The sequence below is a fragment of the Suricata suricatta genome, chromosome 1, assembly GCF_006229205.1.
Source record: "Suricata suricatta isolate VVHF042 chromosome 1, meerkat_22Aug2017_6uvM2_HiC, whole genome shotgun sequence".
Classification (NCBI taxonomy): domain Eukaryota; kingdom Metazoa; phylum Chordata; class Mammalia; order Carnivora; family Herpestidae; genus Suricata; species Suricata suricatta.
The window spans coordinates 107,732,363-107,745,043 of record NC_043700.1 but is presented as its reverse complement, the minus strand read 5'-3'; the positions used below and the strand labels follow the sequence as shown (position 1 = coordinate 107,745,043).

Below are 12,681 nucleotides of genomic sequence, written 5' to 3'. Positions count from 1 at the left end.
GCTGGTCTCATTTCATTCAGGCTCTTTAATTTGTCCTCAGTATCCACACTGAGGAAGTATCTGGAATGGATTCCTAATTCCCCCCTCTTTAAAACTGGAAACTTCTTCAACAGAGTCCATATGACACCTTGGTCAATTAAGTCTGAGAATCACACTCCAGTTTAGCACTTGGGGTGAGGAGCACTTGGAGAGTCCTGATACATGATCCAGTTAAGATAGTTAACGTCCTCAGTAAATACAAGTGTAACACTTTACACTGCACACCATTTGACTTAAACTATGTCTTCAAAAATTCTTGGCGATTTCATTTGCTCTCCTGGTTAATTCTGCCCCAGCGCTGATACCTGATATTCTTGTGACACTGAGGAGCTATCGGAAGTAGCAGCTGATTTACCAAACAGTAAACCCTCTTGAGCCCCAAGGGCATTCTGCCAAAAGACGCCTTGAGATTTGCTGCTCCATTTTTAGTACATGTGCTGGATTTCTTGATACAAAGCTTGAATGCGTCAGCAGCATGAGCCTCTTAGCTTTTAAATATTTTTAATGAAGATGATTTTTCTAAGTTGGTTTGTGTTTAGAAGTAAGACAATTGAAGATTCAGATAATTTATTCCTTTAGGACTTGCTTCTTTCTCATTGTAGGTACAGTCTGTACTGTTTGTATTATTCACTTTGGCCTCATTATCTGGCTATTTCTTGCTGATACTTTTTTTTCCTCTGCACTTAGATTATAAAGTCTGCTAGGTCAGGGAAAATTGCTATTTCCTTTACAGTATTAAGATGTATATGTAGTGTATTAGTAGAAGGTTATAGGATGATGAATCAATTATAGTGGTATTATTCAATTCACTGAAGCAAATTAGAGAAATAGACTCCACAAATGGGAGAAGTGTTCGCATTTCACACTAGGTGTACACTGTGTTTTATACATCATGAAATGTAATAAATATTTACTGAATGAATGAATTCATTTTATAGAACAGAATTATGGAATTGGGATGTTTGCCAAAGAAATCACTATGTGGCCCTCTATTTTAAAGCAAATTGCCCCAGACTGAAGAAACCCTATCTAGTTTTAAAAGACCACAACTTGTACAATGAATCATTCCAACACTGTGAAGCCCTTACTTCTTTCTTTCCAGCCTATCCTGGATGGTGGGGAAATTGATGACATAATTCCACTCACACACACACACACACACACACACACACACACACACACACACACACTTCTAAGTTTTCCAAAGTGAAGAAAAGAAAAAATGGGAGAAAAATAGAGAAAGAGGGAGGAAAGTTCCAGACAGATGACCAGCTGCTGACGCTGTGATACATTTTTTTGTGTCAGATATTTATCTTCTACTCTGAATGTCTTTTTTTCTCCCAAGGATATGGAAACATGGCCTAGCAATAGGGAGGTTAGTGAAAGGTTTTTGTTCTATAATGCACTGAAATGATTTCCTTATGGTTAAAGAAAGACGGCCTATTCTTTTGCTAAAAATAAATAAATAAATAAAGGAGCATGTGTAACTGTGTGGAGAAGAATACTTAGGTTTTGTAATTTCCTTTAAAAAAGTTATAACTTACTCTGAATGAATACAGTAGCTTTATATAAAAGATTATCAACCAGAATATGTAGTCCTGGAAATTTTAGCCCCATTGACTTCAACTTTCTGGATGCAGGCCAAATGCAAATAACTTCCTTATGGGTTAAGAAGGAATGGTCTGAGCTATTTACTTTAGCTATGTAAATGTACATTATTTTTTTGTTAAGGCAGCCACATTCTATTTAATACTCTGTTGTTCTCTTATGTGAAGACTCTGATTAGGACTTAAGATGGTATATTTTTACTGAATATTTTAGATGGTCCTTTATTTCTTCTGGGAAACTAACAGTTTAGTTCAACTAAACTAGAAAAGCCACAATGTGTTTTCTTTAGGTCACAGCTTAATAACCTCAGGAACAACTTACTCTTTCTCCTTTGGGACCTGCAGGGCCATGGGGTCCCATAGGGCCATCTGTACCCTAAAAAAAGACAAAAATCAGATAATATGAGACATATCCCAAGGGCCATAAGAAAAGCAGTTATAATATATCCTGGACTTTTCCTGGGTGAATGATGCATTAGAAAGTCAGTAAGACGACTCGTCTCCTTTCAAAGTGCTTTCTACTTGATTCTTTCAGGCCAGTAGTTTCCAAGAAACTCATGCAAAAAGGGTGAGTTATATAACTGCATACTTCAATGAAGGGCACAGACATGAGAAACTGTAAGTCATGTTTAATAATATACTTTCTCTCTGACTTCATGGAACATCTTCACTTCGTCCCCACGGTCTTAAAGAGAGAAATGGAGGGAATCATGAGAAGGGAAGTGTTTTCCTTTTGTGTCACATCTTCAAGTCCATTCTCCACACACTGTCACTCTCATGCTCCTGGGCCACGAAACTTTGTTTTCAGCTGTTTAAGAGGCTTGAACAGTGACACAGGTGGAAAAAAATATTAAGTAAATGAGAACAGTGTTTAACTGTTCAAACCAAACTTTCTCTGTCTCTATTGGGAGCAGCAGGGAGCTCAGAGGGAAGGAATTACTCTCTCAGCTTCTGCTGCGGTCTTACAAGGCATAAACCCAGCAGCCGGCTGATTTAATGGCATAATTGCCCTCTGGCCTCCTGGTTCAGGATTAGGATTTCTGTCTCAGACTGAATGAACACAGGAACACTAGGTCCAGTGAAAATAATGACTGCCTGAAGCAGGTTTTTAGAATTGAAGAGCTTGGAATTTCTTTTTGATTCTTAAAGATGTAGCAAGGACTTCAAGTGATTTTCTTCAAGTGCTCATTTTCAAGAAGACTGGGCTGATTTGCAAAGAATTTATTCTAATATTTGCAAATGTAGGAACTATTCCAGCACAGGTTTTAAAAATAGTCCTCATATTTCTGTTCTAGTACTCTTTTTTCTTCTATTAGAGCTTTGTGATAATTTAGGGCTTGAAAGGATTCTAATATTGGTGAATTCTTATCATCTTAATCTGATCTTTTTCTTACTTCCTGAACTCAAAGTTCATCTTCAGAAGACTTATAAATACTGATTATTTGTGGCTGAAATTTAAGAGATGGAGCTGTTAAGAACCAAAGAAAAGAGACAAAATAACAGAAGACAGACAGGTCACTTCAATGAACAGAGATCTGAAAGTTAGTTTCAGGGAAGAAGTTACGTTTTTAATATGGACAGAAACATAAAAGGAAGAGCAAGTTCAAATAAATTCTTCAGAGGAACTCGCTCATGGAATTATAGGAACTGTCCTTTAGTTATAGAAAGCTTGGTCTAGGATTCTAAGATAATGAAGCGAATCAGACTGGTCATTCTCTCCATCTAGCAGATTATCCAGACTGGAACTCTGGCTTCAGAAGGATGTCCTACAGTTCAGGCTCTAGGTCAATCAGAGCTGCAACTTCTGCTCTGTCTACCTTTCCCTTATGTATCACTATCTTTGTACACATTCTTCTTTCATTCCAGTCCGGTATAGCCCTCATTATTTGATGAAAATATATGGCGCAAAAGAGGCTGTCCTGAAGCACAAATTCATAGCCATAAAACATGTTGGAGCAAGATGAGGTACTGACTCACCCGGGATCCTGGCTTTCCGTCTAAGCCAGATGCTCCCTGTGTGATTTGGTTGGTAGCAGGTGGGTATAACACGAATGACAAGAACAGAGATTAGTATGAGGTACTAATGAACAAATGTAACGCTTCAAACAACATAATACGCAGTCACAGGGTTCTGGGATGAATATCACATTGCTACAAATTGTTAGTTAAAAAAAACGAAACACGTGACAATAAACGCCCCACAGATGATGGCATTTTAATGACATTTCCATTCGACAAATTCTTATTTAGAAATCAAGTCAATGAGGTTTATAAAGTGGGCTTTCAAAGAATTACTGTTAACAGTCCCAGAGTGCTAATTTCCATATGATACTCATTTTCCAAAGACTGTACTGTTCACAATAGATTTCTTTAGGTTTTGAAAAAAAGTAATGGCCAATATTCTAAGAAAGGGCTCATTATAATAATCAATCAAAGTTAGCATTTCAGAGGAGAAGAAAAGGGGTCTAGTTTATTTTGTTGTTGTTAAAATAGCACTTATGAATAAGAGCTGCAGAATTTTAACATGCCAAAATGACTCCATGGATTTTACATGAAAAATACTCATTGTTTTCTGGGTGGTTTTTACTGTGTTCACATTATTTACCACTAGAGGGACTTCTAGGAACAGGAAAAAGCAGGGAAAATTTCTTGAGTCCAAACAGAAAATAACTGTCCCAAACAAAATTGTTCTTCAATTCACTTCAAATAATCATTGCATCAAAGTCTGAAAGGGAAATTATTTAAAAATGCAATGTTATTCTCAGACGATGTGTGCCCTTTTGTTCCTAACTTTGATCTCCAAGCTCTGCACAGTGTATGATAAAATATGACACTTTTAATGCCTGTTTTAAGAATAAGCACAATTACTTCTCTGAATATGGCTTTTGTATCTCAAAACTCAAATATCAATTTATAATCCTTTAAAACATTGATTTAATCAGTGAGTATTTAAGAAGGACGATGCACTAGCTCTATCCGTTTTCTTGGCAAGGTTGCAGAACTAGGTTCCCATTTTATGTTGCAGATATAGTTAATAATAAAAAATGGAAGAAAAAACCTATACCAGCTGTGGACTCTACCAGTGATACTATGCACAGTCAGACTATGCAAAATACATCTTTAGTTAGATTAAGGATTTTAAAAATATATGTTATTTAATGCTCGCATATGTAAGCTTTTGGCTAAATGTTGAATAAAGATGATCACTAGTACTAAATTTGTAATTAGGGAAAACTTTAAAGAAATAAAATTGAGGGTTTAATAAAATAGAAATCCAAACTTCTGCTTGTCTTTTGATACTTTCCTCAGAGTCTCCATTATTATAACATGTAAAAACAAACATGGAGATGGTAAGATTTTTGTACTGAGAGCATAACATTATATTTACCTGGAATGTGAACTAATGACTCACATACGTCACAGAGGTTTTGTCCCCATGGTCCCTTAGTCTAATTGGTGTGATTTAACCTATACTCTAACACAAGGTTTGTATCATTTATTCAGTAAGTGAGTACTTATTAAGTATCCACTATGTGCCTGATCTCTGTAAGGACACTTTACACTTAAAGTGAAATAAGTAGGCACCAACATTTTTTATAAGTAAAATATGTGTAAAACTTATTTTCTACCAACTTTATGTTTTATTTAAATAACATACTCTATAATGCTCTTTACTGTCTTCTATCTTCATTCACTGAATAATCAGCGTATTAAAACCCTTAACCTAAAACATATTTAATCATCATTAAAAAAAAACTCTTTTTAGTTGTGGAAAGAAGACTGGCCTAAAGTGCATGGCAGATGAGAATTTTTATTAAAAATGAAAATCTGAAAGCAACTGCGAAATACTTCTTCCATACTATCCTCCACTGTTGTCAAAAGAACCTCATAAGAGGGCATTTTCAAAACAAATAACACACAGCACTTAGACCACGATATGACTGGTTAATGTAAGGAGCCACTGCACTGACCTGACGCTATCATCAATGGCTAATTGCATACCTGCCACCCAACAGAGAGCTAGTTTTTGGTATCGGCAGAGGAAAAAAAGTTGAGGAGAGTTCTGAACCAAACTAAATTGTAAAAACATTTGGGAGAAATTGTGACATAATCAGCACAATGCGTTTTTTAAAGGGCAGGGTGAAGGGAGAAAAATCATCAGCCTTAAGAGAGGAAGGTTGGCATGTATGTAACTGAATGACAGAACACGGACAGCACTGTTTGCCACGGGGGCTTCCTCTGACACAAGAATAGGCATCAGACAAAACTGGGCTGAGCTCTGCTCTAATAGAATGTGTTTTCCAATCACAGAAATCTCAAATGTAAGAGAGTCACTGAGTAAACCAGAGTTGTTACTTAGGGTAGAAAGGAAAGTCTGAGATTTGCACTGAAATGGAAAGTTTTCTTTACTTACTGGAAGACCAAGGGGTCCTCTGTCACCCTTTTGACCTGGTTCACCCTTCAATCCTTTAACACCATTTAACCCTGGTTCACCCTAAATGCAAAAGCAAATGCCAATTTTGGTTGCTATCATGGGTGCTTTAATTGTGAGAGAAGAGAGCCAGTCTCTGAAATGGTTGCAGATTCCAGTTCTAGGTAACAGCAGAGTGAGGCTACACTTGTCTTGCATCGGTTCAGCATTCATTTCAAACATTTGTAAAAAAAATTAATAAATAATGTTATAGGAAGCCAAACTCCTGAGAAAGTGTATTCCTTTCAATTGAAATGTGTATTACTGAATTCTAGAATTTTTCAGATCTACCTCAAGAAAACCAGTGTTATGGTACCTTTTCTCACAAAGCAAATTAGAGACAGAGTGGAGGATACTAGAGGAGGTTTGGTAGGGAAGGTCCACTCTGCTGGACTGGAAAACTGGAATATGCAGGAGTGTTATATACACACATTTTAAGCCTTTAAGCATTTCACCCTGGGGAATGAGCTAAACATGTAGCAGCTGATGTTTGAAGTGGTGCCCTGTAGTGAGTCCTCATTCACGGACATCGCCAAGTCAGATCCCTACATGGATTAATCAACAGAATAGACAACAAACAGCCAATCCCAGAAGAGACTATGAAGACCACAGCACTTAAATGTAGTTTTGCTACTGTTCATCTGTTCAATAGTATAATATAGAAGGTTGAAGTTTCACCTCAGGTGACATAACAAAAGCCATGGTAAGTGATAAATTCTCTTGACTCTGATATTTAAAAACTTAAGAATATGGTCCACCTATTTTCTATCAGCAGCAGAAATAGAGTTCTGACCTGTTCACTTTTCAACTTTTAAGTACAGGTATCAATTTCACCACAAAAATATGGGAAGATTTGTGAAAGGAAGATGCAGTCTCAAATACCCTATAGAATCTTGCTGGGTAGGTGCGGGAGCAGGGAGAGATCATGTTTACATGGCAGGAGGGATTATTAACCTGGGAGGTATTTTCCCTATGTGTCTGATTGATAAAAATCAGTGTGATGCTTGTTAAACATAGAGTCCAGGACCCCAGTGAGCGTTTGAATTTTCAAAAGGGTCACAAAGTAATGAACACATTGGTTCTGGGGATTCTGAAGATAAGATGTTTGCAGTGTTGACACTGTAGGAAATCCAAATGGACTGTGGTCAGTAAACAGTGGCCCTGGGGATGTCGCAGAGCTAAAGACAAGGTGAGGTTAAGGCCAAGGCTGAATAGTCAGTGTTAGTTAACTGGGCTCAACTTGAGACTGATGAGTTTGCATGTATGTAGACTTTCAGCTAGAGGTCTTGAGTGATGAATAGGCAGGGCTGCCTTGGTAGGTCACGAAATTCTGTGGCGAGGAATCATACATTGACATTTGTGGGCATGAACTGAGAAGGTGAATTTGTAAACAGTCCAATGTAGTGGCAGAAAGACCAAATTTCAACTCTGGACCTAAGTTCTTGTCCCACATTAGTCATTTAGTTAGCAGTGTAACTTAGGGCAAATAATCTAAATTTCATGGACCTATGATTTTGTCATCTATAAAATCAAGGAACTACCACAGGTAATCTATGAACTCTTTCCAAACTTCATAATTTTCTAAAATCTATGATTTAAGTGGTGCCTTAAAATCCAAGGAGAAGCCAGGAGTAGGAACTACTGATTTAGTCCAGAGTGGGGGAAAAAAGACCCAGAGAGGTTAGATAACTACCAAGACCACAGAACTGATAGATGAGCTCTCTCTTCCACCCTGCAGCACATGCTCTTAACTCAAACTATAATCCATGCTTCTGAGACACTGGCCTTACTAGGAGTAGGGTGTTCTAAGAAGAATAAAAAGGGAGGAATTCTTCCTATTCATGGGTGAGTCACCTGCCTGACCCCAAAAATGAAACTCAGGTTTCTGGGATCAAACCAATACTTCTGCACTCCTAAAGCTGGGTGGGCCACAGGGAGTTCCTAAAGGAGAGGGCAGGCTGCCTCTAAGCCTTCTGATTTCTAGCTCTAACATTGTGTTTATGTTTTCCCCTACCCCTCACCGTTTAAACGCACCCAGTCACTACTGAGGAGCTTTCAAGAGTCCTTGAACCTTCTCTCATGAGTTTTTCTTTTCCTGAATTTTTAAGTTCAGAACAAAGCATCAAATTAAGATAACAACCGATATTTATTGGGTGTTTATTGACAACTGTACCAGATATTGTGCTAAATATCTTATAAATATTCTTCATTAAATTATCACGACACCATGAGGTAAGTTGCCTAGGTGAGCAAATGAAGGATCAGAGCAGGTAGTCTTCCCAAAGCGACAGCCTATTAGCAGCAAAGCTGATATTAGAACATAGGTACTTATTACATATGCTCTCTGGAAAAAGGAACATTTCTTTCAGGGCTCATTTAACTATCCCAAATGTCCTCTTGGTCTACACAAAAGCAAAGAACTGGTGGAACCATTTTTACAATATTAGCTGCACTAATTCTGACAAGCAGGGGTATCGCCATTGTTTTTATTTATCCAGAGCATAGAATACATGTAAGTGATATCATTGTCCCCTCAGTACAGCACACCTGATGACACCCCACCCATTCTAGACCAGTGACCTCTGGAGTGGGGGTGGGGGTACAAAATTAAGATGTTGGGTAGTTAAAGCATTTAGATGCAGCACAGCTATATGATAAACAAGGGGTATCACTAACACCTAAATATGCAACTAATGATCCCATAATAAAGAACATCTGAACCAGTCTGAGAATCTCATCAGATTCACTTCTAAATGGTTGATTTTGAGTATATATATTATGATTAGTAACTTAAGAAACTAACATAGTATCATGGAAAAAAGGCAAAATGAGGAGTAATTCATCTCCAGCTGATATCAGTTAAATTTGTTGTAAGTCATTCTGTGTTGTGAGATTTAAACATCTGGATACTTAAAGGCTTAAAGATCATCAACATTACATGACAGATAAATAAGACAGGACAGGCATGCTTCCATCATGCTTCTCCATGATTAGCAGGGAAACAAATACAATAGTCAAGAGAATTTTTGGATTACCTTTGGTCCAGGAAGTCCATGGGGTCCCTGAAAATGAAAAACACAGATTTTAAGAATCCATTCACTATTTCCTAGCAGAAGTGATCATCATATAGAATAACCAATATAAAACAAGAATCTTCTCCTTTGAGCTATAGCTAGAGGCAGGCCAGTGGATGTTAACACCTAGTGAACGTTCCTTCCAGCTCTTGGATTGTTCTGTAATTGGAAATTCATTAACAGTAATTTGTTCTTCTAAATACCTGTGAGAGGGAGGGAGAAATGTGGAAGAAAAACATTTTTAAAAAGTATTGTGAACCCACACGACTCCTATTTCTGAAAACCGCATTTTTACAAAATCCAGGTGGAATATGTGACATGCTCTGAGTGTGTATGGAATAGAAATAGGTCCTAAAATACAGAAATTTGCCAAAGAGAAGTCCTGGTGAAGGGAAGACCTTTTTCCATTACTGAATTTTCTAGACCCAAGAGGACTCTAAAGGAAGAAGAAAACAAGGAGATGATAGTCAAGCTCGGAACCCTGTTGCATCATTAATTTAATTTAAGACTAAGGAGAGGTTTCTATTGGAGGAACACTAAGCATCATTAGTCGGAATGCATTTGTTCTTACAAAGAATTCTTCAAGGCTCAGTAACAGTTGTTTACCAACAGAAGGAAGTTATAATGCATACATGAATCATGGCCTTTCTCCTGTATTTTGTGGAAAATCTAAACATAGAGACTAATTAGCTAACCTAAATTACCTAAAGGTTACTGTGGATTGCTCTAAACTTTTCAAGTGATTTAAATTAACTCTTTGGAGAAGAGAGTATTTAAAAACCCAGCAGCGAAATCATACAACAGTAGGAAAAATTTTTTGTCAAGCAATATACAAATATTTGTTATATAGGTCATATTGGAATAATATTTTCCCTTTAGATGAGTAGTAGATAAGCATTTTCAGGGAATGGCTGTTACTTTAGCAAATATTCTTATCTTATTTTAGTAATGGCGTAAAATCCCTTTAGTATATGTGCTGCCCAAGCGAGCACGTAAAATCCCTTTAAACTAATTAATTTTATGATATGAATAAGATATAGCATTTAAAATTTTAATCTTTTAACTCAAGGTGGAGGGAGTTAAAAAAAAGCCAAAAGTATGCCATTTGCTTTATTCTTAATGAACTGTTTAGTGTTAAGAAAATAATGTTAATTATAACTATTTTATGATATGAAATAGAAAATGGCAGTTAGTAAGAAATAGGTGTTTGGGTCTGGGGTTATGCTCTGTGGTTTAGATCATTCCAATGATGCTCTAGGGGGAAAACATGACCCATGGTTTATTTAATCTGTAAGACTGAAGACATGGAGTTTATTGAGACACCTCAGGGATGAATGTGACCTTCGAGGCGGACTGACTTGTATCCAAGCGGCCCCAGGCACAAGCGGTTGAAGCACTCCACCTTCTATGTTCTAGCCTTAACACTAGTGCCGTTAGGTGGACATTTTGAGAAGTACACAGGTTTAACGGATGCCTTCTTCATCAGATAGCAGTTCTGTGAAGGCCATTGTCTGAGGGACACCTGTGGTAAACACTGGGTCCGCCAGAGTACCGTAAAGAGGAAAAGACAAAGAAGCAAGAATATATGTCATCTACAATTTTTCTCATGTTATTTTATAAATGTTCCTATTAGACATCTCATTAAAATGTTTCAAAGTTGGTGAGACACATTCATTAATGGCTACAATTAATAATCCTGTTATGCTACAAATGGCCGTAACAGTGGTTGGTTAAGGTGATTTTTTGACGTTTATACTGGAGGTTGGAGTAAAGCTTGTCAAATCTATCTTTGACTCTCCTATCACAAAACTACTCTATCCCTTTTCAAGAGATGTGTTTGGCGGGGGAATGAAAGACAATAAAGTCAGATATCTCAAAGCACCTCGTATTTTCTGTGCATTCTACAGAGAGCAGTACAAAATACAAGCTGGCTGTTTTGAGGAACGTGTTCATGTTTTTTCTAGTAGCATGCTCATAAATACATGATTACATTTTGTGAAGAAGAGAGGCTTACCATGGGGCCTGGTGGACCATGGGGGCCTGGTGGGCCTGGTGGGCCTATGATCTGTACGTCCAAAAAATAAACATGGATTTGGTTACTTCATTTAGATAAGGCAGTTTGGCTTGAATCTTGTGCTGGGGTTCTGCTAAGGCCATTAAGAGCTGCAGAGGAAGAAGGATACTAGAAGAAGTGATGCATTTGGTTCTTTATGTTTAGAAATTCCTTCGTGAGAACAACAACAACAAAAAACTTTAAGAATTCAGCTGTTTTACAAAAGCCAGAATAAGTCTAAAGTACATTAAAAGAAAAGAGCACAATCATCAAGAGATGCTGTAATACCACAATCATCATTAAACTCTCAAATATTTCACTGAGCAGCAACAGGGCTCTGGAAGGGAAAAAAGTATCCTCCGTAATCACAAAGTTCTACCCAAATGTGTTATGGGAAAACCATTGATTTTCTCCTGAGGATTAGACAACTCCCTAAAAAACTGGTTTTCACTCAGACCTCTGAGACACTTTGTCTCTCACGGTACAAGGCTGACAGACATTTTTTTCCTATAGTTTGACAGTCTAAGAGGTTCACGGTCTTTCTACTGTTGATAAGCCATCTAGCACAGATTGAACTGGGTAAATAATAGGGCTGTTTTAGAGTTCTTTAGGAACCACAGAAGTTCAGCCACCATCAACTTACGGAAGGACCCTGAGGACCTGGCAATCCGGAGTCTCCTTTTTCTCCTTTCATTCCATTGGCACCCTGCAAATAACCAGAAAGAGCTGAGTTGGTAAAGTTGTTTCCAAAGTATAAGAAAACAACTGAATTTTCTCCCCAAACCCAATATTTTTTTGAAATTTTTATAGTCTTATGCACACAACATGCAAAAGAAAGATTTATCCCCTTGCATTTTAGCCTCAAACAGCAAGCTTCTCCAAATCTCTAGGGCTGTGGGTGATATGTGAAATACAATTTAAATTAAATAAAAACTAAGTTAGAAAGGATTGGTTAAACTTACACATTGTTATATATATCATATTATAAATGTTATATTTTTTTTGCGGTGGTGCTCACTTTAAATAGCAAAGGTCAGTCTTTTAACTTAGTTTTCAATGACATTTATACACTTCCTTGTTTTAAAATAGGCCCAAGGCAGTGAAATCTTCTACATTTTTCTTAATCCCACAAATTAGTGATGGAGGATGAAAATGAAGTTTCAGGTTTCTTAGCTAAAAATAGGGTTAACAATATTTATCTCTCTACTTCTATATTTTAAAAAATCTTCCCTTCCAAATCCTCAGTAAAAATTGTGGGGTAAAGTCATAAAAACACCATTCCATTCACAAAAAGAGAGCACTTTTTAAAGAGTAACTTGTTTTAAAATTGCTTTATATTTTTCAGTTTGTTAATTATTAAATTATGGTGTATTTAAAAAAGATCAGTTACCAGCATCATATACCTACTAAATTAAAGTGATCAATTATATTTATCTT

The 12,681-nt window shown here is 37.0% G+C and overlaps 1 protein-coding gene across 1 annotated transcript in view; it reads right to left on the bottom strand.

Annotated features, from left to right (window-relative positions):
• Positions 1 to 12,681, bottom strand: part of COL25A1 (collagen type XXV alpha 1 chain) — a 39,371-nt gene that overhangs the window by 9,798 nt on the left and 16,892 nt on the right. The window contains exons 9-12 of the mRNA XM_029951352.1: positions 11,888 to 11,950; positions 11,206 to 11,256; positions 9,153 to 9,179; positions 1,969 to 2,022 (exon numbers count right to left, since the gene is read on the bottom strand). Of these exons, the coding sequence (XP_029807212.1) occupies positions 1,969 to 2,022; positions 9,153 to 9,179; positions 11,206 to 11,256; positions 11,888 to 11,950 (195 nt within the window). The remainder of the gene's footprint in view (positions 1 to 1,968; positions 2,023 to 9,152; positions 9,180 to 11,205; positions 11,257 to 11,887; positions 11,951 to 12,681) is intronic.